The sequence below is a fragment of the Aptenodytes patagonicus genome, chromosome 1 (genome assembly GCF_965638725.1).
Source record: "Aptenodytes patagonicus chromosome 1, bAptPat1.pri.cur, whole genome shotgun sequence".
Taxonomy (NCBI): Eukaryota; Metazoa; Chordata; class Aves; order Sphenisciformes; family Spheniscidae; genus Aptenodytes; species Aptenodytes patagonicus.
Window position 1 is genome coordinate 202,537,725 of NC_134949.1, and position 20,722 is coordinate 202,558,446.

The 20,722-nt window shown below is 38.7% G+C and overlaps 1 protein-coding gene across 11 annotated transcripts in view; it reads right to left on the reverse strand.

Annotated features, from left to right (window-relative positions):
- Positions 1-2,318: 2,318 nt before the first annotated feature.
- FRY (FRY microtubule binding protein) overlaps positions 2,319-20,722 on the reverse strand; it is a 258,690-nt gene continuing 240,286 nt past the window's right edge. For 8 of the 11 annotated variants that reach the window (XM_076364288.1, XM_076364287.1, XM_076364289.1 and 5 more), the window contains 7 exons: positions 17,544-17,693; positions 16,593-16,691; positions 16,037-16,120; positions 9,781-9,798; positions 6,707-6,817; positions 4,375-4,568; positions 2,319-3,778 (listed from right to left, as the gene is read on the reverse strand). In XM_076364288.1, the coding sequence (XP_076220403.1) occupies positions 3,520-3,778; positions 4,375-4,568; positions 6,707-6,817; positions 9,781-9,798; positions 16,037-16,120; positions 16,593-16,691; positions 17,544-17,693 (915 nt within the window). In that variant the 3' untranslated portion in view covers positions 2,319-3,519. Of the gene's footprint in view, positions 3,779-4,374; positions 4,569-6,706; positions 6,818-9,780; positions 9,799-13,906; positions 14,089-16,036; positions 16,121-16,592; positions 16,692-17,543; positions 17,694-20,722 lie in introns of those variants that run through there. The other 3 variants (XM_076364284.1, XM_076364295.1, XM_076364290.1) reach the window with 2 other exon arrangements.

Genomic DNA, 20,722 nt, shown 5'->3' on the forward strand with positions numbered 1-20,722 from the left:
CATTGGATAATGGATAAGGACTTTTGTATGAAGTATGTGACTTCATTGTATATATGCTGTGAATAAAGTTCAATAAAAGTTTGCATTAGTTTGTTACCCCTTAGTTTCATCTTGCTCGGATGAAAGAGGAAAGTATATCTGGAAGGAAACAGAACCTGTTTGACTTCCTAAAGAAAACAGGTTTTGTTTTTAGTCTGCCTTTAGGGAATGCTAAGATTAAAACTGTGATAGCAAGGTTTTTCCCCTTCAGTCACTCAAACTGAACTAGTGTGGAAGATGCACATGTTCTGGAGCATACAGTCTGGGGTAAATGCATCTGCAAGTGTCTCTTCCCACTGCCTCTCTCAAATGTATACAAAAAATCACAGCAGCCTGACAATCAAAGACTATATGCCAGAAGACTATGTCTGTAAGATATGAAGGTAAAAGTGTAAGCTTTGCATGTTTTCCAAGTGCGGAGAGGAGATACCTTTTGAGCTGGGGTATCTGTGACAAAGCGTAACAGATTCTCTACACTTAACGTGTCCCAAAAGAGGTAGAACAAGTCCCTCCGTCCCCAATTCAAGTACAGGCTTGTGCCTCAACAGCTTTCCAGTCATGTTAAGGTATCTCCAGGGTAGGTGGCTTAAATATAACTGAAGGGAGTAACCTAATGTGCTTTCATGGAGACAAAGTGCAGTCAGAGGAATCCTAATTAAACTACTGGTGGTGTAGAAGCACAGTGGGGCATTACTGCAGTTCGCGTTGTCCTGGGTGAAGTCCCAGGACACTGAAGTGTGAGGCTTTGTTGGGAATATACTGGTTTCTACTCTATCTGAAGTTTACAAATGATGCTAAGAAAGCTAGACGGTTACATCATGGGTTTTGTTGTATCTGTGAGGAATCACAGAATACTCTAGGGTGGAAGGAACCTCTGGAGGTCTTCATACTCAGTGGAGGACCAATTGAATCAAGTTGCTCAAGGTAGTGGTTAATGCATTGTACTCTACCTGCAGAACAGTAATGAGTGGCGTACAGCAGGTGGTCTGTCCTGGGACCTGTCCTGTTCAACATCTTTACCAGTGACCTGGAAGAGGCAACAGAGTGTACTTGTCAAGTTTGCAGGTGACACCGAACTGGGGGGACCAGGCAATACAGCTGAGGGCAGTGCGGCCATTTGGAGACACCTCAGCCGACTGGAGGGATGGGCCGACAGGAGCCTTGTGATACTCAGCAGGGACAAGAGGAAATTTCTACCCCTGGATGGAGAGAACCCTTTGCAGTGACACAGGCAGGGGACTGCCTGGCTGGGGGACAGCTCATCGGAAAGTGCCCTTGGGGTTTGGTCGGCAGTGAGCTGGGTGTGGAGCCAGCAGCGGGCCCTGGCAGCAAAGGGTGGCAACAACATCCTGGGCTGTACGAACAGAAGCGGAGCCAGTGGAGCAGGGGAAGCAATTGTCCCCCTTTACTCAGCACTCACTAGACCACATCTAGATTACTGTATCCGGTTTTGGGCTCTCTATATGAGAAAGATGTTGATCAACTGTAAGGAGTTCAGTGGAGGCCACCAAGCTCGTCACAGGGCTGGAGCACCTGCTCTGTGAGATGTTGAAGGAACAGGGGGACCTAACAGTAGCCTGCCAGGTTATGGTTATTGAAGAAAGATGGAGCCAGACCCTTCAATGTGGCTCATGGTAGGGGGATGAGAGACAACATGCATAAGATAAAACAAGATGGGTTCAGACTGGATAAAGGAAAAGTTTTTCCACCATGAGGACAGTCAAGTGGAACAGGTTGTCCAGGGAGGCTGTGCGCTCTCCATCCTTGAATGTTTTCAAGACCCGACTGGATAAAGGCCTGAGAAACCTGATCTGATCTCATGGCTGACCTTCAAAGTGGAGGTAAAATTGTGCAAGCATTTTGAAAATGAAAAAGGGGTGAAAGGGAGAGGGCTTTACTGGCTTCTCAGAGCTGAGGCTGATACCGCAGGCTGGACAGCTTTGCTTTTACCTTTAGCATGAGAAAAAAACCCCACTGAAACCCAATGCTGGAATGAATAGGGCCGTTACTGATGTTTTTAACAGAAACAAACCTTGAGCTCCATTTTGGATTTTTTTTTTTTTCAATTTTGAAACTGTTTTAGTCAACGTACTCTTCCTGGTTGAGTTGTAACTACAGACTAACAAGAAAATCCTTACATTTCTCACTGGTTTCTTTTAGTGTAATGAACACCATAAATGATGAAAAAGGTGTCTTTTGGGGGCTGCTGATCATGGATACCATCCTCAACAATATAGATTCAGACAAGAACACAGTCTTCACAAGCAGCACATACTCCATTGTGATTATATATGACTTTTATATTTTAGTTAAATGGATGTACTGATCCAAATATCAACCAAAGTTACTTCACAAAAACGGTAAGTGTATTTACAGAGTGAATAAGTTACATAGTTGTCAGAATAAAAGTGTCTCAGATGTGCAACAGATTTACATGCATACATTTAACACTGGACAGCAGTTAAATGTAAGAAAAAACCATACAGGTATGACTTATATACATTACAAATAAAATAAGACATCTCTTTAAAGAAACCTATCATGAGAACTTGCATTTCACGTTAATATTTTTACTTTTTATACTCAAAATTCATATTAAATAAAATATGCATGCATAACAGTTCAAAAGATTTGACTCTGTGATGGGACTTTCTCCTACAAAATGGCAAGTTAAATTAGATCAACCATCCTTTAATAGTATAAATATATTCATAAAAGCAACCCTCTAGTAAAAAGCAGCCAAGGTCCTTTAAAAAAAAAAGAAAATCTACCAAGACCATTCATGATGCTTGGGGGCCTAAGAACAGACCTCTGCAATATGATCCAGTACCTTCAGAGACAGTAGCCTAGTAACATTAGGAAATGTACTTCATAGCAGCTTGTTGTTTTAAGATACAGTAATCATATTCAAATTACAGTGTACATTAAACTGTAGTCCATTTACAATTTGTTTCATATACACAGGCTCTCAGCTTTTGACCAACAAGTTTGCAAGATTCTGTGGCCAGCTTCATTCTGCCCATCTTTCACTCAACCAAATAAGAGAAAAAAGGAAAAAATGTACAAGTTTTGTTTTGTTTTGTTTTTTTTTTAACAAAAAAATATTATTTTGTGAAGGAAACATTGCACTTTTGCCAACCTAAAATTAATTTGCTATAAAGGAAGTATTGTTCAGTGTAGTAGGCTTTGGTATGCAATGGAAGTCACTTCTTCAGTAGTGAGTTGCAGTTGCTCAGTGAAATGCTAACTGATTTTTGTGCAACAGAGAACAAAGGATGTTGTCCCGGATGCTCTACGCTACCTTTGTCCTTACAGTATTGCTACACATTTGAAGTTCAGCCCATATCTTTTTAGAAGAAATCCTAAATGTAACAAGAGTGAGTACAGTTTGACCAAACCTTTGTAAGGCTGAGAAGACATTGAGCCACCTCACTCCAACAGGGCAGCACTCCCAGCTTGCAAGAGGACACAAGAGTCCTGTCAGAGACTTGTGCCGGAAATGCTGGAGTCTGGAAGAAAAGTATTGATGACCCGGTAACTCTGAGCTCTGCGAATCATGTCACGGATCTCTATATTCAGTTCCATTAATTTGGTACAGATTTCAGTCAGGCTCTGGTTGGAGCCCACCAGTGCATAGGTGCCCGTCTGACCCAAGGTTTGGTGCCGGAAGTAAATGTTCAGTAGTGTCTGGACTTCATCGTCAGAGCTACTTCCAAAGATATCATTGGGCCACAAAATCCTGCAATCAAACAGGAAAAGAATGTGTGTATCATTATGGGTTTATTAGCACGGATGGAAACTAGGTGATTGATAGAGATCTCTAAAAGGAGAACTGACTGGCACACGCTTATAAGCCAAAAGCAACTCACTGTTTTATGCTACTCATTTGTTACTCAGACTCTGGTATCAGGCACAGAAATCACATAAAAGCGCAATTCCTATTATCTAAAAAAAAAAGCTTAAGAAAACTCATTCAAATAAGTGAAAGTGAAACTGGGCTGAATGTTAGCTGATGCCAGTGACATACGCCTGTAAGGAATTAGCTCTATAAAAAGATTCTTAAGAGCCTCACAGAAGTACTTTTGATCTACGCAATGTAATTAAACATCTTCATTGTCGCAAGCATACATGTTTGTATTACTGATTTGATAGTGTTACTTGTGGCACACCCCTGCAAAAGTTAATAATATCAATGCCCCCATGCACCTTGTTGAAACATACTAATTAATTATGCTGACTCGGCACATTACATTTTAGTATAAAGTTACGAAGATAATAAACGCATGCTATTCTATTAACATGAAAGACTAATATGAGCCGTGTGGCAAAACTTGCCTGCATTCTCTTATTTGTCGGATGGCTTTAACAAGTTCATTGTTTTTCAAACACTCCAGCATGGACTGAATAGCTGCTTCCGTAGAATTGAATGTGGGTTCAGATTCTGTCGTCAGAGGCTCAGCTGCGATTGCAGCAGTAGCATCCTTAAGATTTTTCTTCAACTCACTCAGTTCTCTTGACATATTTAACAGCTGTTCCAAGGAGAAAGACGAGAGATGGGTATTTTCATTCTCCATAGGCACCAAAGGGACTAGGTATTTCAAGTCCCTTCTTACTACTACATTGAATGTACACATTATGGAAAAGACCCCATTTCAACACAAGGACGTTTCTTGATCTCTCTGCTCTCTACGATATAGGGAAAACACAAACTACAGATTTTTAAGCTTTGTGCTTCCTTTAACCCTATGCTGTATTTTTGGCTTGCTAAAATGCAAGAGCACATCTAAACAGTCTTTTATTTTTCACCCCTGCTACTTTTTTCACATCACAGTGAAAAAGTTTAAGGAAACATATACTTCTCCTATCAATGACGTTGTTATTTATTTACAAAACACATGCAGGATCCGATATGATTAACAGATGGACAGGAATTGCATAACCCTTTGTCAGGCTGAAAAGTTAATATGGCACAAGACTCATAAATAATTCGTAAGTGAACAGTTCCTTTCTAAAGATCTGCCTTTTCATGCTCATACATGCTAAAAATAACCACTGTCACATGAACTAACAATGGAACTTTCTTTACATAATAGCTTATGGCCCTAGCAAAATATGTGAATTTTATGGTGAAACAGCTATTCCTCATATTATTGTTCCCCAGTTCTACAGGCTGCATTATTTATAACAACCTAACAAAATCGTAACTGTGAAATACAGTTACAGAAATCAATCCTCTTATAAGAAACACAAAATACTTCTAAAATTTAGACTGCTCTAAGACTAGATGCCTGCTGTCCTATCTTCTCTTAAAAGTGAACAGCCCAGTCACATCATGAGCCAGCCTTCAGCACAGTTCCTTAAGATACAATAAGTATTCAAACTCCTTGTACTGCTACAGCACATCTGACAAAACAAACCATTTCCATTTATAGAGAATCTGTAAACTACTAGAATCTGTAATAAAATACATTTTAGAGCTTGAAATTTTGTTTTACAGCTACAAGCAAAGTACAGTAACTTCTACCCCTTAATAGTTTAAAACATATACACCTTATCAGGAGAAAAATATCTATGGAATGGTAAGTTATTTTACTATCTTTCCTTAAATGATGATCATTCAACTTAAAGTGATCACCTCAAAGATCTTTCAAAGTATTACATATTTTATGCAATTCCTGAAAATAAACTTGACTCTTGTGAAGTGTTTTTTGAAGTAAGATACATAGATTTATCTAAAAAAAGAAAGCTATTTGGGTCAAAAGTGATAGTGTGCTGTGTCAAAAACATTTAAACAAGAAAGCTTGTAAAAACCACAGAATTAAAAAGACCTATGACACTAAGGTATTTAGTTAATTATATTTTAAAAATAGATTTAATACTCTTCGGAAACATTAAACTGATTTTGATTTGCTTATCCAGAGAACAAGATCAGGCAGTACACTTGCAGTCAAAATATAACGTAGTTCTACACTACACACCTTTGCTTGCTCAGGTATGAGAGGATGGATGCAAAACCATTTAATAGCTGTTTGTCAAAAACTGCTGCAGATGTTTCTAGTATAATGCACATGCAACGGAGGCAGTTTATATGGCTGGAAATTACAATACATTATTCCAGCAAAAACCTTAACTTTGCATCCATATTAAGATTAATTTACCAAATTATTTTGTTATTGTCATGCTAACAAGTACTCCTGGTCTAAATGTCTCCACAAAGTTCAGATAAAATCAGTCATGATCTAGGTAAAGGATATTTTCTTTCTGTGTGAAGACAGCTCATTTTCCCTAAAAATTAAGGCCTCACTTAAAATTAAAATAAAAATATATCACTTGCAGATGTTCACACAGTGTGAGCCCTCCCTACACGTAAAGTGTGTGAGTAAAGTTAAGATTTCATACATCATTCTAGTTTGTTACCACTGACTGAAATTACTTTTGAACACTGAATGTATAAAAGATCCCAGTCTCTGAAAGTACAGTCAATTACAAAAAATACAGCAACTTGACTATATTTTAATGCAGATGCTGGCATATTGAAGGGTTTTGTCTGCAGACTTATATTCAGGGTGAAATAGTGTCATCTTTGGTATAGGTCCATAGAAAGAAAAGTAAGAACGTGAAAATAAAGTGGTATTTTCTGTGTAAGACTTTGTAGCTTGTTACATACCTCTGGCATGGAACTGACTTCATGCACTTGTCCGATAAGTTTACAGTAGGACTGAAAAAGCAACAGCAGCTGGAAATGCAGTTTATATAATCTCTGACACAGTTCCAATTGCTAAGGAAAGATTTGAAGGAGAAGAAATAATTAGTACAGACCAGTGGGTTGGGATATTTTTCAATAACTAATAAAACACATTGAGATAGTTCAGTTCTCAAAAAAACCCATTGTTTTACTGAAGTATGATCATATACTATTTCAGAAAACAAGTAATGTTCTTTCTTCTGCAGTAAGTCATACATGACATACATGACATTGAGAATCAAAATTATGATGGCTAGCGCTCATGTAGCACACGTCAGCATCAATCTCAAAGCAGTTTATCTAGGTTAGCTTCACTGTCTCCAGTTTGCAGCTGGAAAGCAGAGGCAGAATATGGGGGAAATTACTTTGCTGCATAGCACATAAAACTCTAAAACTTCAGAAATGGTCAAAGACCTCTTCTGAGAGGATGGAAATCCAAGAGAGAAGCAGTGAAACAGTTCTCCAAGAGGGTCAAAGCTCCTGCCTGCTTCTCTGAGGGGAGAGGAAGAGGGGCAATAAATCCAGCCAGGAACGGGAAGGAGGAAATGCCAGCTCTGCAACTTAAACCTCAGCTCATGGATTTTCCACTCTCTTAAAGGAGCCATACAACAGATGGACGGAGTTTCATGTGTAAGAGGACATCTAACTTTTACAATTTATTCTCCCAGATTAAGTAGATACTGTTCTATGAATATTAACTTGTTTCTTCCAGTGTAATGAGCAGCACCACAGAAAAGGTGTCAGACACATTGAAGTAACATGCAATGGGCGCATCTGCCAGAGAAGTCAAGTTAATATGCTCATGGTCCTGGTATCCGTGTGTCTGTCAGGAGGGGGAATCTCATAGTTCCACAGCTGGATCATGGTGGGGAAGGGAGGAATATTTAATCTTTGGCAAATTATGGAAGAGGTGAAAATTCTGCAAGTAGTCAGGAGCCTCTTGACCCTGTGGCAGGAAAGCCTTACAGACTTCAAACCATATTTGATTTGTCTTCTCTTACAGACACAGTGACCAAGGGTGATCCTTCCATTTGCTTGGAGGAACTAGAGCAGAGTTTCATGCCAAACATGGCAGAAAAGAAGAAGATGCCATTAATGACTTTGCTTCCTTAAAGCACTTCATACATGCTTAGCTACCAGCACGTACTTCAACTGTTTGCTGAATTGTTGTCAGTTGCCAGCACAAATACTAATAAAAAGTACTTTAAAAACATCATAAACATTAATTTGACTGAAGTGTTTGTTTACATATGGTTCAATATATAAGCGCCAGGGTTTTTATTAATAAGCCAAAATTAGAACCATATCCTTAGTGTTCCAGTTCCCAAAATTTCTGTACCAGCTAGACAAGGCTGAAAGGCTGAGGTCAAAAGAAAGGTTCTTTGGCAAATTTCAGCTTTGTTTGTCAGGGAAGGGTGGACACCACCTACCCAGCCATGAACAGTCAGCCAATGGCACTGCCAAAACGACGCAGAGCTAGCCTTCTTCCGAAGGAAGTTTATGGAGGAGAGTGGGAGCAGGGGGAGAGCACCAAGCCAGCGGGCGCCAACCTGGCAGGGTTCGTCCTGCTGAAGGCCAGGCTGACAGGGCTACTCACACCTCAGTGTTGGTCTGCCACAGCAGCAGAGTTCAGCACTGCAAATTTGCCTGGTCTGACCTCTGTGCTGTTGTGGGTGGATAAACTCTTTCTAGTATCTGAGTCGGTATGTTTAAGGTTTGTTACTGGCAAGCAGGGTCAGAGCATTCCCTCCCCAGTGGAGGGGAGGAATCCCACCAGACCTGATACAACCGCAAAGACCCACAGGAGCTGAAGAAAGGCCCAGCAGATCCGCGGTGGGGAAAAAAGGGAGGGAACGGATGTGCGACCTGCTAGGACAGAACTGACTTGTGGGCAGGGACAAAACCTATCAGTGGCCAACAGAAGGAAAAGGTAGGACATGAGGGATGCTGCCTGTTAAATAAACCTGCCCAGAGGCTATTCTCTGTAATTGAGGCCACAGAGCACTGCCAAGCTTGCATCTCTGTGGCTAACCTTTCTCCTCCCAAAATAGAGTGACTGTTTAGATACAACCTCCTGGACATGGCTCTGGCTTCTGTACTCTCTCGAACCATGCTCGGGCATGTCAGGGGCTGGCTGGCGCCCCAGCCAGGGAAGGTACTAACCGTTAACCCCTAACGCCAGCCCGTGGACACATGCTTGCTGCCTGGTCCTGTTTAGTTCACCAGTAAGGACACAGCCCGAGGTTCTCCAGTAGGGATCAGATTCATTCTATTCAAATTTTGGACAACTGGCAACACCACGTAGCAGTTAAACACACATATACTTCAAGTTGTCAGGGAGTTAAAAATTAATGGAAAAACAGGACACGGCATAACATAATTAAAAAAAAATCTCATGAGAGCTTGGCATGTAACACAATTTTTTTTAGTCCTTGGAGAACAATAATTCAGTTTCACCCTTCTGGCTGCTAACCTGAACGAAGACAAACTAAAGTCAAACTGAAGACTCAAGTTTGACTCACTCAGTATTTAGTTATTATATCAAGCAGCTCAATTTTTGTTCTTCCTGAAAAAGTATTAGAAACCAATAGTGGTGAAACTATTCATCAACATATAAACAAAAGCAATTTGAAACATAACTGTCAACTATAAATTCAGTTTTTCGTTAGAGCAATTTGAAAATTATGAATTTTAAAATAGCAAAAAATTTTATCTTCCACTCCAGCATATTATATCCATTCAAAGGCTTGATTTTTAAAAAGTTATGTAAATGACCATTTAAAACAGCATATGAAGGTGTCAGAATTTTGGCACAGTATTTTTAGATTTCACAAAACACACCTTAGTAAATTATTTTAGACACTGCATGTAGAACCACGTATTCTACAGGAAAACTATAACGAAAAAGGAAAACATGCTTAGAAGTAAAACAGTAAAACTGGGGTGTATTGGTCCATCTACAGATGGACAAAGAATATGAAAGAACTTCAACTTACTGCAAGAGATTCCATTTGCTACACAGCAAGCATGGCACAGGAGAAAAGGAAAGGAGAGAAAGTATAGTGTCAGTGTAATGCATGCAACAGGAAGCACAGCCCATCTTTAATAGCATAACTTGTCAGCAGTATTAGCAATGCCTGCCTCAACCTGATAACTGGTTGGAAATATCACATACAACATGCACAGCATTCTTAATAAAATAAAGCTTTTATTCTAATGGTAAATTACAGTCTAAATATCCTCAGTTAGATCTTCAGATTTATTAGTTTTGATTTATCCCACTCAGTAGCTCAGGAACTTACACTGAAACTGTGTTAGAAAACTCTTGAAATAATACTTTTATTTAAATTTGCTTTCTTTGTAATTAAAAAGAGCTCATATTGCAAAGTACTTAAAAAATCAGGCAGGGTTTTCAAGTGATGAACAGAACTGAACTTTGTTATTTATAAATATTTTGTTATTTATAAATTCTTCTATTTTTGGATGTAATAGATCTAATGAAATTTCCAGGATAAGCTTTGTGACTGCTGGGTTTATTACTTGGCACATTACAATGGAAAGATTTTGCATATAACTTTTAAGTTATGACTATCATAAGAAAAAAACAAACAAACCATGGAAAATGCCAGTTTGGTTTCACTACATGGCAATGCCACAAGTTCAGACAGCTTTGTATTCCTTCCTCTCACCAGTAAGGATTCACTGATTCATAATTCTGGAGCGATTAAAATGTCAGTGTAAGTCCTGTTGCAATAGTATTAAAAATTCTAATTGACCTGCATTGGCATGTCCAAGATTAGGGGACTAACTTCGCTCCTCAAAAAAAAGTGTTCCTCTTTTCTTTGCCAAGAACTAACATTTGCATCCTTGTGCACTTCTAATGCAGCTTTCCTTATTATATATATAATTACATTCTCAAGACATTTTAGATGGTTAAATTGTGGTTAAATGTAATAAATTACATTGTGGTTAAACATTGGAACAGGCTGCCCAGGGAAGTGGTTGAGTCCCCATCCCTGGAAATATTTAAAAGACGTGTAGATAAGGCGCTTAGGGACATGGTTTAGTGGGCATGGTGGTGTTGGGTCGACAGTTGGACTCGATGATCTTAGAGGTCTTTTCCAACCCTTATGATTCTATGATTCTATGATGTAATTAACAAACACAATGACATCTGCCCAGTCACAGCCTGATGTCAGTGCACATGCACAGTGTTAATAAACATTTGGAATTCTTATTAAAATTATTTACCTTACCATCAACACAAAGGCAGCAAACACAGAAATGTGAAATAATGCTAACTTGGTATAGCCTAACACAGTATTTCAGTCTGGCTTCTTTCCATGGGCCTTACTATTAAAAAAAGTATGAAAAGTCCCAGATCCCACACTACTTTTTTATAAAGCCATGACAAACTAAGCCTTAAGCTCTTGTGATGTTTAATTGTATGCCTTTAACATTGCTTGAATAGTTTTTTTCTTCTATTTAGTACTCTTGAAAAAAACCCCTTTATATCTTGGCTTCCATGCCGTTCATGTAAATTAAGCTTTGTAAAGCTAAATTCAAGATAAGAAGAGGACAAGAGCAGACAGATCACTGTGCTCTAGTAAATTCACAGGTGTGCTGGCTTGTGGTTTTCAAATCTTGTTTGTCTCTGTCTTAAGCTCCTCTGAAGTTTAGCATGCCACCAAGTTTCATTTGGACTTTCAAAAATACTGGAATCCATATATAATTTCTAATTTGCCATGGAATTTACTTTAAAGAAGGGGGAGGGGGGAAGCAGCAAATAAGTGAATTCCATGGTCTCTTTTTCCAGAAAAAACTGTCTTCTCTGTACTGCTTCCAAAACCAAGGCAAGCCAAAAAAAGGGGTGGGAAGGGGTTTCACATTACATGAAAAAACCCCCTTCTTCACTGAAAGAAAATATACCGGATACAAAATCTCCCTAGACTACTGATGCTCAACTCGATATCGCTCTACAATTTCATGATTGTAACTTATCTTCCTCTCTCAGCATAAAATGAAATATTCCTTGGAAGTTGAAAAGACACTAATTGTTGGACTAAGTGACATTTCTTTTAGTCCCCAGCAGCAAGGGATCAGGTGGAATGGTCATAGCCATCACGCTTCTTCTCAATTTCTAGTTTAACTCCTATAGTAAGGGAAGTGTTGTTTTAGATTAGTTGATAGACATTACACAATTAGTGGTTTTGGCAGCTGAAAATACCGAATGTTTAGAGTGTTTGGATCACTTGAACAGTCCTTTATGCAGCTGGTCAATGCTGCACTTAAGGACACACCCCCTAGCAGCAACACTTTGATTTAGTTTTTTATTGAGACAGAGAATTACTGTTCTGTACTATTAGCAGACCAGGAAGACAGCAAAGCACTGATCTTTAGATCACGGGTCTTCTTGCTTTTTTCAAGGAATCATTTTTACATACTGAAAAGAGATGAGAGTTACACAATTATTTCTTAAGACATTCACACTTTGATAGCAACACAGTCTTCAGTCATTTATTGGCACAGGAGAGTCCCACCGTAACAAAATAACTGCTGTGTGCAAGGGTTATTAATTGCAAGTGCATTTTATTAAGGTATTCTATTTGACTTGACATGCCAGCAGACAAAAGCTTTTCCCACAATCTAGGAAAGTGGGTATATATACAAACTTGTATTTATATATCTCAGAGAGAAAAAGAGATACAGCATATGATGTGCATTCTTAAATATCCACTGGACTTGAAGGATAGTAGAAACTATTCTATCTGGAGAAATCTAAAACACAGCTGTGTTCCTCCTTTAGAAAAGCTGCCTACCCGGGGCCAATTTTACCTCATTGTCAATGCATGGACCTGTCAAACAGCAGTCAGATAATAGATTATTGATTATTAAGAATTTCTAACTTAACAATGAGACTCACTGTGCCTTGAGCTTTACTGTAACTCAACTCAACTCCAGATGACTATGGTCCCAAGAGGTACACCTCCAGTCTTATTGGTGGCCTAGAGTAATTGAACCTTTAGCCACCGGGAAACTCATAGCAACAGGTACATTCTGAATTTTTGGGGCAAATTTTTATGGGGTGCATCGTGTTTTAAATATCCATTAACAGTTTGAGTTTGCAAAGCCCTCACCTATTAGCCTGTGGTGAGCTTTGGGATGAGCAAGGTTTAAGAAAGGTGTATATTGACTTTGGACTTACAGAGTAAACTGAGTGTCTCATTAGGAGATAAATACTTATTTGAATCAGCAGTGCTAATTGACAAGAAAAATAGGATCTTCCAAGTATCTCTTTTCCAGAAGAAAACCCCAAACAAAACCAGTCTTTGACTAGATTAAAAAAATCCCTGTTTAGTAAGGTTGAAGAATGTACTGATAGCTGTACTCATCTAAGACTGTTACACCTGGACAGACAGCACAATAGTATGTGCAGTTATCTTTTGTCTGTAAACTGACTCCTATGTTCTTGAGGGTCTGTTGCTCAATGTAGCATCAAAGCTTACAAATCACAGACACATCCAACTCATGTAATCTGTTGCAAGAATAAGGGGGGGAAAGACATTCTGGGACACAAAGCTTTTACCCAGTTTCAGAAAAGTGGCTAGCTCTAGCAGCTGACCTAGACAACTTCTATTTCAAGCTTCTTTAATGTCAGAATAAGCAATTTTTGCCTTTGCCCATTTTCAGTAACAGTAACAATGGTCAACAAATCATGTGCAATTATTTTGAAATAAGATCTGATTAGAGAAACTGATGCCAAGTTAGTTAACCAGCATCAGCGGGCATTTGTGATGCAACCACTTGTGCTAATGCTGAAGTTGGTCTTATGTCTGTCTTGTCTGTAGAGGGGACTATTTTCACCTTAAGCTTTTTACCAGGTGGGGAGTTCTGAGAATCTAAGATTTCTGCTTTCTGTAGAGCAAGGGGTTGCTTTTTCTTCCTTACAATTATTTCTGAACCTTTTCCAGAAGTAGCCTGGTTTTGTGCTTAGCTAAGCAATTTTTTATGCCAGAAGTTTTCAGCAGGATTTCAGGTCCTAATCTAACCCTCAGTGAGTTTAAGAGTTTAGGCAGGCTCCCCTGTGACTACCACTATAAGACAGATTTTTTTTTTCCTACAATTATTGGATTCTTTAGGCTTTCATGTTGAGGGAGAAGAGGAGAGGAAAGATATGAAAATACTTGCCAGTCTAGGAGTAATTTTTCCTTGTCCCTTCCTAATCACATGTCCTCGGTTTCCCTGGACTCTTCCTCCCATTACACGTTTGCTGAATAAACAGAATGTTCCTTTGGGAAGAGCTGCTTCAATTGACAGGGGAATGAGAAGGGGGAGAAAAGAAATATGCCTGTTGATCAAAGACCTACCATCCTGTCAACTTCCAAGGAATAATGCATTTTGGGCTGAAGGAGCAATGCTGGGGAGAGACCAGGGATTCCTGCAGAAGTGAGAAACCCTTCTTTTCAGTCTGTTTGATAAGCAGTAAGAATACTAACCCCAGCTTCACAAAACACACATTTAATTCTGAAACAGAGAGCACCTAATTAAAAAAACCCACACAACTGGAACATGACATTTATTAACTTTTAGATGTGTTTAGGCCAGCAATATAAGCTCAGATCACAGTTTATTCCTTATCCTCAGCATTCTCTCTCCTCTACTTTTTCAAAAAAGAAACAATGTAGATGATCAGCAAGATGTGTGATCCTCCACCCCATTCTATGGGTTTCCAAAAGAGGGATGAAGAGGGTAAGTTAAGCTGTATACAGCAAGACACGTAACACTACAGTCTGAAGTCACTGTTCAGGGTGGTGTGCATCAGTGGGAAGAGAAAGCCCATGCACGTTCCAACAGTTACGCCTCCTTACGTATACTTTATCTCCCTCTCCTGATGTACTTGCAGGAGAGGTAGTAGCGTGTGTTCCAGGTCTCTCCTTTTTTAGATTTGAGAATAGCTCACTTGTAACTTCCCTGTACACCATTACAATTACAGAAGAGACAGTATCTTATTTAAATGCGTTGGAAGGTGTCTAACTTTTGCTGGTGCCAGTGCCAGGTGGGGGAAGATTGAACAGTTTTCCCACTGCCTATGATTGCAGCCAGAGGATTAGCAAATTAGATTTGCTAATAAGGTCAAGGAAGCCAAAATGCAGGGGTGGCAAGGATTTGGGATTCTTGGGAAATGGCATAAAAAAATAGAAATCAAGGGAGTTCAAAGACAGGAAGACAAACACATAGATGGGAAAGAGAGGTGAAGATAAAACCAGAAGAAAATAAAGTGAATTCTGGGAAAAGACAGACAAACTGAAACCAACATAAAACAAGGTATTTGATAAAATGGTTACAACAGACAACTGTGTGTTCTGAAAATGTCATCATTATCTTTTATAAGTTAAAATACATGGAAAGAGGAGATGTCACTTTTTTCTACATGCTGCTGCTGCTTCCTGATTTTGGCTAATTCCATCCAGCTCCCTCTTTTTCCCATCCTTCCATTCTTTTTCCTCCAAAAGGAAAAAAAAACACAAAACAATGTTTCTCAACTTATTCTACACCACTAAGATACCAGCTGTTTCCTACACTTAGTATATCAAATAACAGGAATGCCTGCTGATGGTGCTGATTTCTGAAAAGATTGATTTCTTAACTGGAATCAACACACTAAATATATATATATTTATGTATCTATTTATATGGGTGTGTGTGTGTAAAACTTTCATTCAAAAGTGATAAAGAGATATTTTGCCTTAGGTATAAATACTTATCTACAGAATAAATTATTTCACTGGCCATTTTACAGTCATTACTTCATAACTACTAATCTAAGTGGATTTCAACCAGGCAAGTCTTGCTGTTGGGCAGACCGAGTCTGTAACAGCTGTAGATAAAATGTGTGTAATGTGGAAGCACAGTACACCAGGAGTGATTTTCAGAGACACTGCGCTGTGGGAAACTGCTGCTGTAACATCTTTCTAAAAGGGAGAGCACAGACAACCCAGGCAGGGTTAGCTCTGCTTCCTTTACTAGACTAGGAAGGCAGAAGTATTGCCTCTGAATACTTCCCATTTCCTGTGGCCAGGACTGAGGCAACAACAATACCTTTGACCCTTAAGTGTGAAAATCGGATTATGCCCAAGCCCAGCAGAGAAACAAGGAGGAAGTACACCAGGCTCTTGTGGGTCCGACAACAAGCTATATCACACATTTTATATGTCATTTTACAGGACAGAAATAATACTGCTCATTCATTACCTTCTCTTCTGAGTCTCCTGGCTGGCAGGTAATAACTCCATCTCGTGAGCCCCCAGCAAACGTTGCTTTGCAGTTTGCAAGCCACTGTTTTCAGAAAGAAATTAAAAGAAGATATGAATAAAGCCTATAGTTTGATTTGCAGAAAGGTAAGCAGTATTTTAGTTTCATAGCGCAGCACATAAATAAAACTTTGCAATTGCACTTTTTATTCGCACAGACTATGACGATTTGCTTTGACTGTAATTTAAAAAGTGTAGTCTTGATTTCTATTAGTATTTGAATTGCATAAACCAAGAAAATGAATTAATTACTGAATAGGAGAAAGGAGAGATCAGGAATATTAAGGATGCCAATGTTTCTAAAATTAAGGGATACAATAGCTATTTTTTTAGTTCTGGTTCATATGTTCAGGAAGAAACATTTAGTGAATCCAGTATCTGAAATACGTTTTCCTACTGAATATCAGTTTAAACAGATCTGAGTGTATCTGCAGTCTCCTGACATAGCTTAAGTATACACAGATACAAAACCAGGAACATAACATAATCCAGCATACCGAGAGTGTTGCTTCTTTCCTGTTATTGTATGTGTCCAGGTACTCCTGCAGTTCTAAAACACTGAACTTCAGCTTTTCAAGAAGGCCACAAGAGAGCAGCTGGAGAAATGAAATCAAAAGGGCTAGTAAATGTCACTATAAAAGAATAAAAATATTAGCAGAGCAGAAAGTATAGTAAAGATCTTGCAAAAAAATACTTAGATTTACAGATACCAATACTGACAAATATTTATATTTATGCAAAAATATACATAAATAGAATGCCATGCCGAAAACTGAATAGCAAAAGTTGCACTTATGATAATGTGGAATTGAAATTGTGTTTTGTGTTTAACAGCTTTGCAGAGGACCTCCCTAAAATAAAATACTGCACAAAGCTTAACTAGTTAATCTCCACAGCTCTCTGATGACATAAGGCACAGCTTTTCCATGCTCACAGCAGTGGGCCCAAGATTGCACTTTGCAAGTTCCTACCTCTATACTTCTGTGTGAGGCCACACTGTCCTGATGCTGTTGGATAAACATGGGCCAGAATGAAAACAATGGGAAGGGCCATCTCATTCATTCCCTAATATACATTTTTATCATCCAGCTCACATCACAGTTGACTCAAATGAAACCACTAAACATGTTACCATCTTTCATGCTGAACTATGTAAAAAATAGCTTCTCCTTTTCCATTTGTGGAGCCAACTGGGTCCGGTAGGCACCTGTTTTATAGTGGTTTTTGGCACACAGGCTCAACACATCATATTGTCCATCTGCCATTACTTACCTAATAAAATAATATGGAAAATTAATGGAAATTTGGTTAAGAACAAGAGACAAAAATTAGAGACAGGAGGTGGGTACCTTTTTGACATATCTATTCAGGAGTTGCCCAAAAGTGAAACAGCCAGTAAAATAACACACTGCAATGCAGCACATGCCTTTTGAAAGGAATATACTCACTGTTTCTGCATCTACAAAAAGGGTGGGACATTCTGAACATGATGTTAACATCTGAGAAGACCTCACAAACTTGGAGCCTATTCCTCGCAGGTTGTCTCCCAAGTAACTAGCTGCATCGCAGGTTAGGAAGCAGAATCTTTTCTGAATATTCTGTAAAGCAAAATACGGTTTATCACATTCTTTACTCAAGTACAAGCTTCTTTCCTTTGTAAACAAATGGCAGGCTTTTTTTTCTTTGCACAATTACATGTGCAAAAGAGACCGTCTCCCTGTGGAGAACTGAATGTCTGCTCAAGGATACTGAATTACAGTTATTATGCTGGAGACAGTGTACAGCTGGGCAGCTGTGAAACTAATTACAGAATTCATAATAATCTACTACTGAAATACATTCTTTCTTGTAAATATGATTCAATCTTTATAAAGCCTTTTACCTACAAGTAGCTTTTTTTTTCTTAGCTGTACAGAGTTAACAGAGATGATCAGCACATTACTTTTTCTGCCCATTCCGGGCATTGTTTTGTTAGTATTCCATGTCAAGTGGCTAATCAGATAATATAATGGACATCCTAATGCCAAACAGCAGCATGGAAAAATCAGAAAAAAACTGTCATTTTCCCCTGTGGGAAAAACCTTCTTACTAAAACTTTTCTGCTGCTTGGGAGGACTCCAGAAATACTGCATTGCATCCGGGAATTATTATTCTCAGAAGGTTTTTTTGGTGTTTTGACTCCTAAACCAGTCTAGTCTTCCAGAAACATTCTAGTGCTGATATTTTCAGTGACTAATATATAAAGTGAATAATAAATAAAAATAATATTTTAGCCTTGCAGGAACTGAAATAATGATATTGATAAATACACAGCAGGTTTCACTGCCAAAATATATCTCACTAAGGCCAACTGCTCAGCAGGTGGGAGTAACATGAAATTATTTTTAAAAATAAAAGTATGCAACATTTTTATATGATTCGTTCCGTGTTACCATAGGCATTTCTCTGAGGAATGTAGGTTAGGACCTGTATTACCGTAAGCATGCCTCACTGGAGAGAAGTGCTTCCCAAACAGCAATCTGGTGACAGACATATAAACAGCCTGTTACTGCTCCTACACTGGAGCATTGAAGCTAAGTACCTAAAATCAGGTGAGCTGAATTCAGACTTTATTGATAATGGAAGCTGTTGGATTGAATGATTTTTTTAAAAAAGCTACATAAGCCCTCACATTGTAGTAGGGTATACATTATCAATAATTTATAAAATGGTTAAAGAGAAACTTCCTCTACAGACCAATTTTCTAAAGCATCTGAACTGGCCATCTGAACACAGTTAAGATTGGATAGACTGATATTTGTCTTACTATGTGTTTCTACCATCTTACTTCAACACAGAAACAAAGCGCTATACATGTCACTCAGCACATGGTTCAGATTCTCTGCTGCACTGAGTCTGTAGTAGAGGCAAGGGCCCTTACTAATTACCACCAGACCAGGTAAATGATTATTTTTATGAGCAACTAGCAGAATCATCTGAATCATAGGGCTTGGTGACAGTTGGAGATTTACTACTATGATGTCTTCTGAAAAGAAAGATTTAGTCCAAGTCTTAGTGAAACTGTTGCTGACAACTCTTCTGGCAAAGGAAAGAGATCTAGATTTGATCCTAACCAACAGAAAAGAGCTAGCTGAGAACGTAAAAGTGGAAGGAAATTTAGAAAGACAGATTATGGATCAGAATCCAAGAGATGTTGGTTGAAAAGGACCTCTGGAGAATATCTGATCCAACCTTCAACTCGAAGTGGGACTATTGCCAACACTAGATCAGGTCAGCCACGGTATTGTCTAGCTGAGTCTTGAAAGCTCCAAGGTCAGAGCTTCCTCAGGCTCTCTGGGTAACCTGTTCAGGTGCTGCAGTGCCCTCCTGGGGAAGAGTAATTGAGTTTATGAATCTGAGACAGTGAAGGAGACAGATTACAGAAATAATACAACTGACTTCAATGCATTCAGAATTTGCAGGAAGGAGCCCATTAGAAATAACTTAACGGGGAAAGGAGATAATGAGAGGTAGCCATTCCTTCAGGAAAAAAAAGAGGGCAGAAGCACATTCTATACCACTGAAAGATAGAAAATATATTAAGACATACGTCTGGCTGAATCACAAATATTTCACGCAGGCAAATATTCATGCAAAAAAGAAGAACAGAAGGTGAAACTGTGTTAAATTACTAACTTGGGTACCAAACACAACATGGCAATGTAGGCACAATAATCAGACAAGGAGATGCCAAATAAACTGGTAAGAGAAAGAGAGATGTCAAGAAGTAAACTAGAAATAATTAAGAGGGAGGCCAAGGAATCACAATGGAGAAAAATAGCTAACAGATGCTACTGAAAAGACTGATGTGTTTAATGCCTTTTGCCTTATTGCTCCCAGAAAGGGCATCTGTGTACAGGTAACAGAGAGACATCTATGAAAACTCAGGTGAGAACAGATCTTGCTAGTAAGGGCTTGGATATTTTTACATCTTTGCAGATTAGGGAAATTCATGCTATGATAGTTATAATACTGGCTAAAGAGGTCTAGGAGCCGTAACAAATATCTCTGAGAACTCACAGAACACAGGGTATTGTAAAAAACTTGAGGAAAGTGCTTATCTCAAAAAAAACACGAGCAAAAGAATTAAACAGAGTTCGGGAAATGGGGGAACATATAAGAGATCAATAATAGGCAGTACAGATTTGGTCAGAACAAATCATATCAAACTATTTAATTTTCATGAAAGGCTAAAATTTTCTATTAGGAGGAGAAGCGATGGATATGTTATATATTAATTCATTTACTATCTCAGAAGTAAGGCAGAGAAACCCAGTCTAGAGGTAACTAGGTGTGTAAGACCATATTCAGAAGTTAATTATCAGCAGCTCACTGTCCAATTGGAAAGATAAATTGAGTAGGATTCTACTGGGGACTGTCTCAGGCACTAACCAAGTCATTAATGAAAATACTGAATAATGGAATATGCAACATGCTTATTAAATGCATGGATGATTGAGCTGCAGGGGCTGTAAGCTTCTTGGAAGCCAGGGTTAGAATTCAGACTGATCTTGATAAACTGGAGAAGCAGTGCATGGAAAAGAAAAAAGGATGAGGTTGTACACCTAGGATGAAACAATCCACAGAG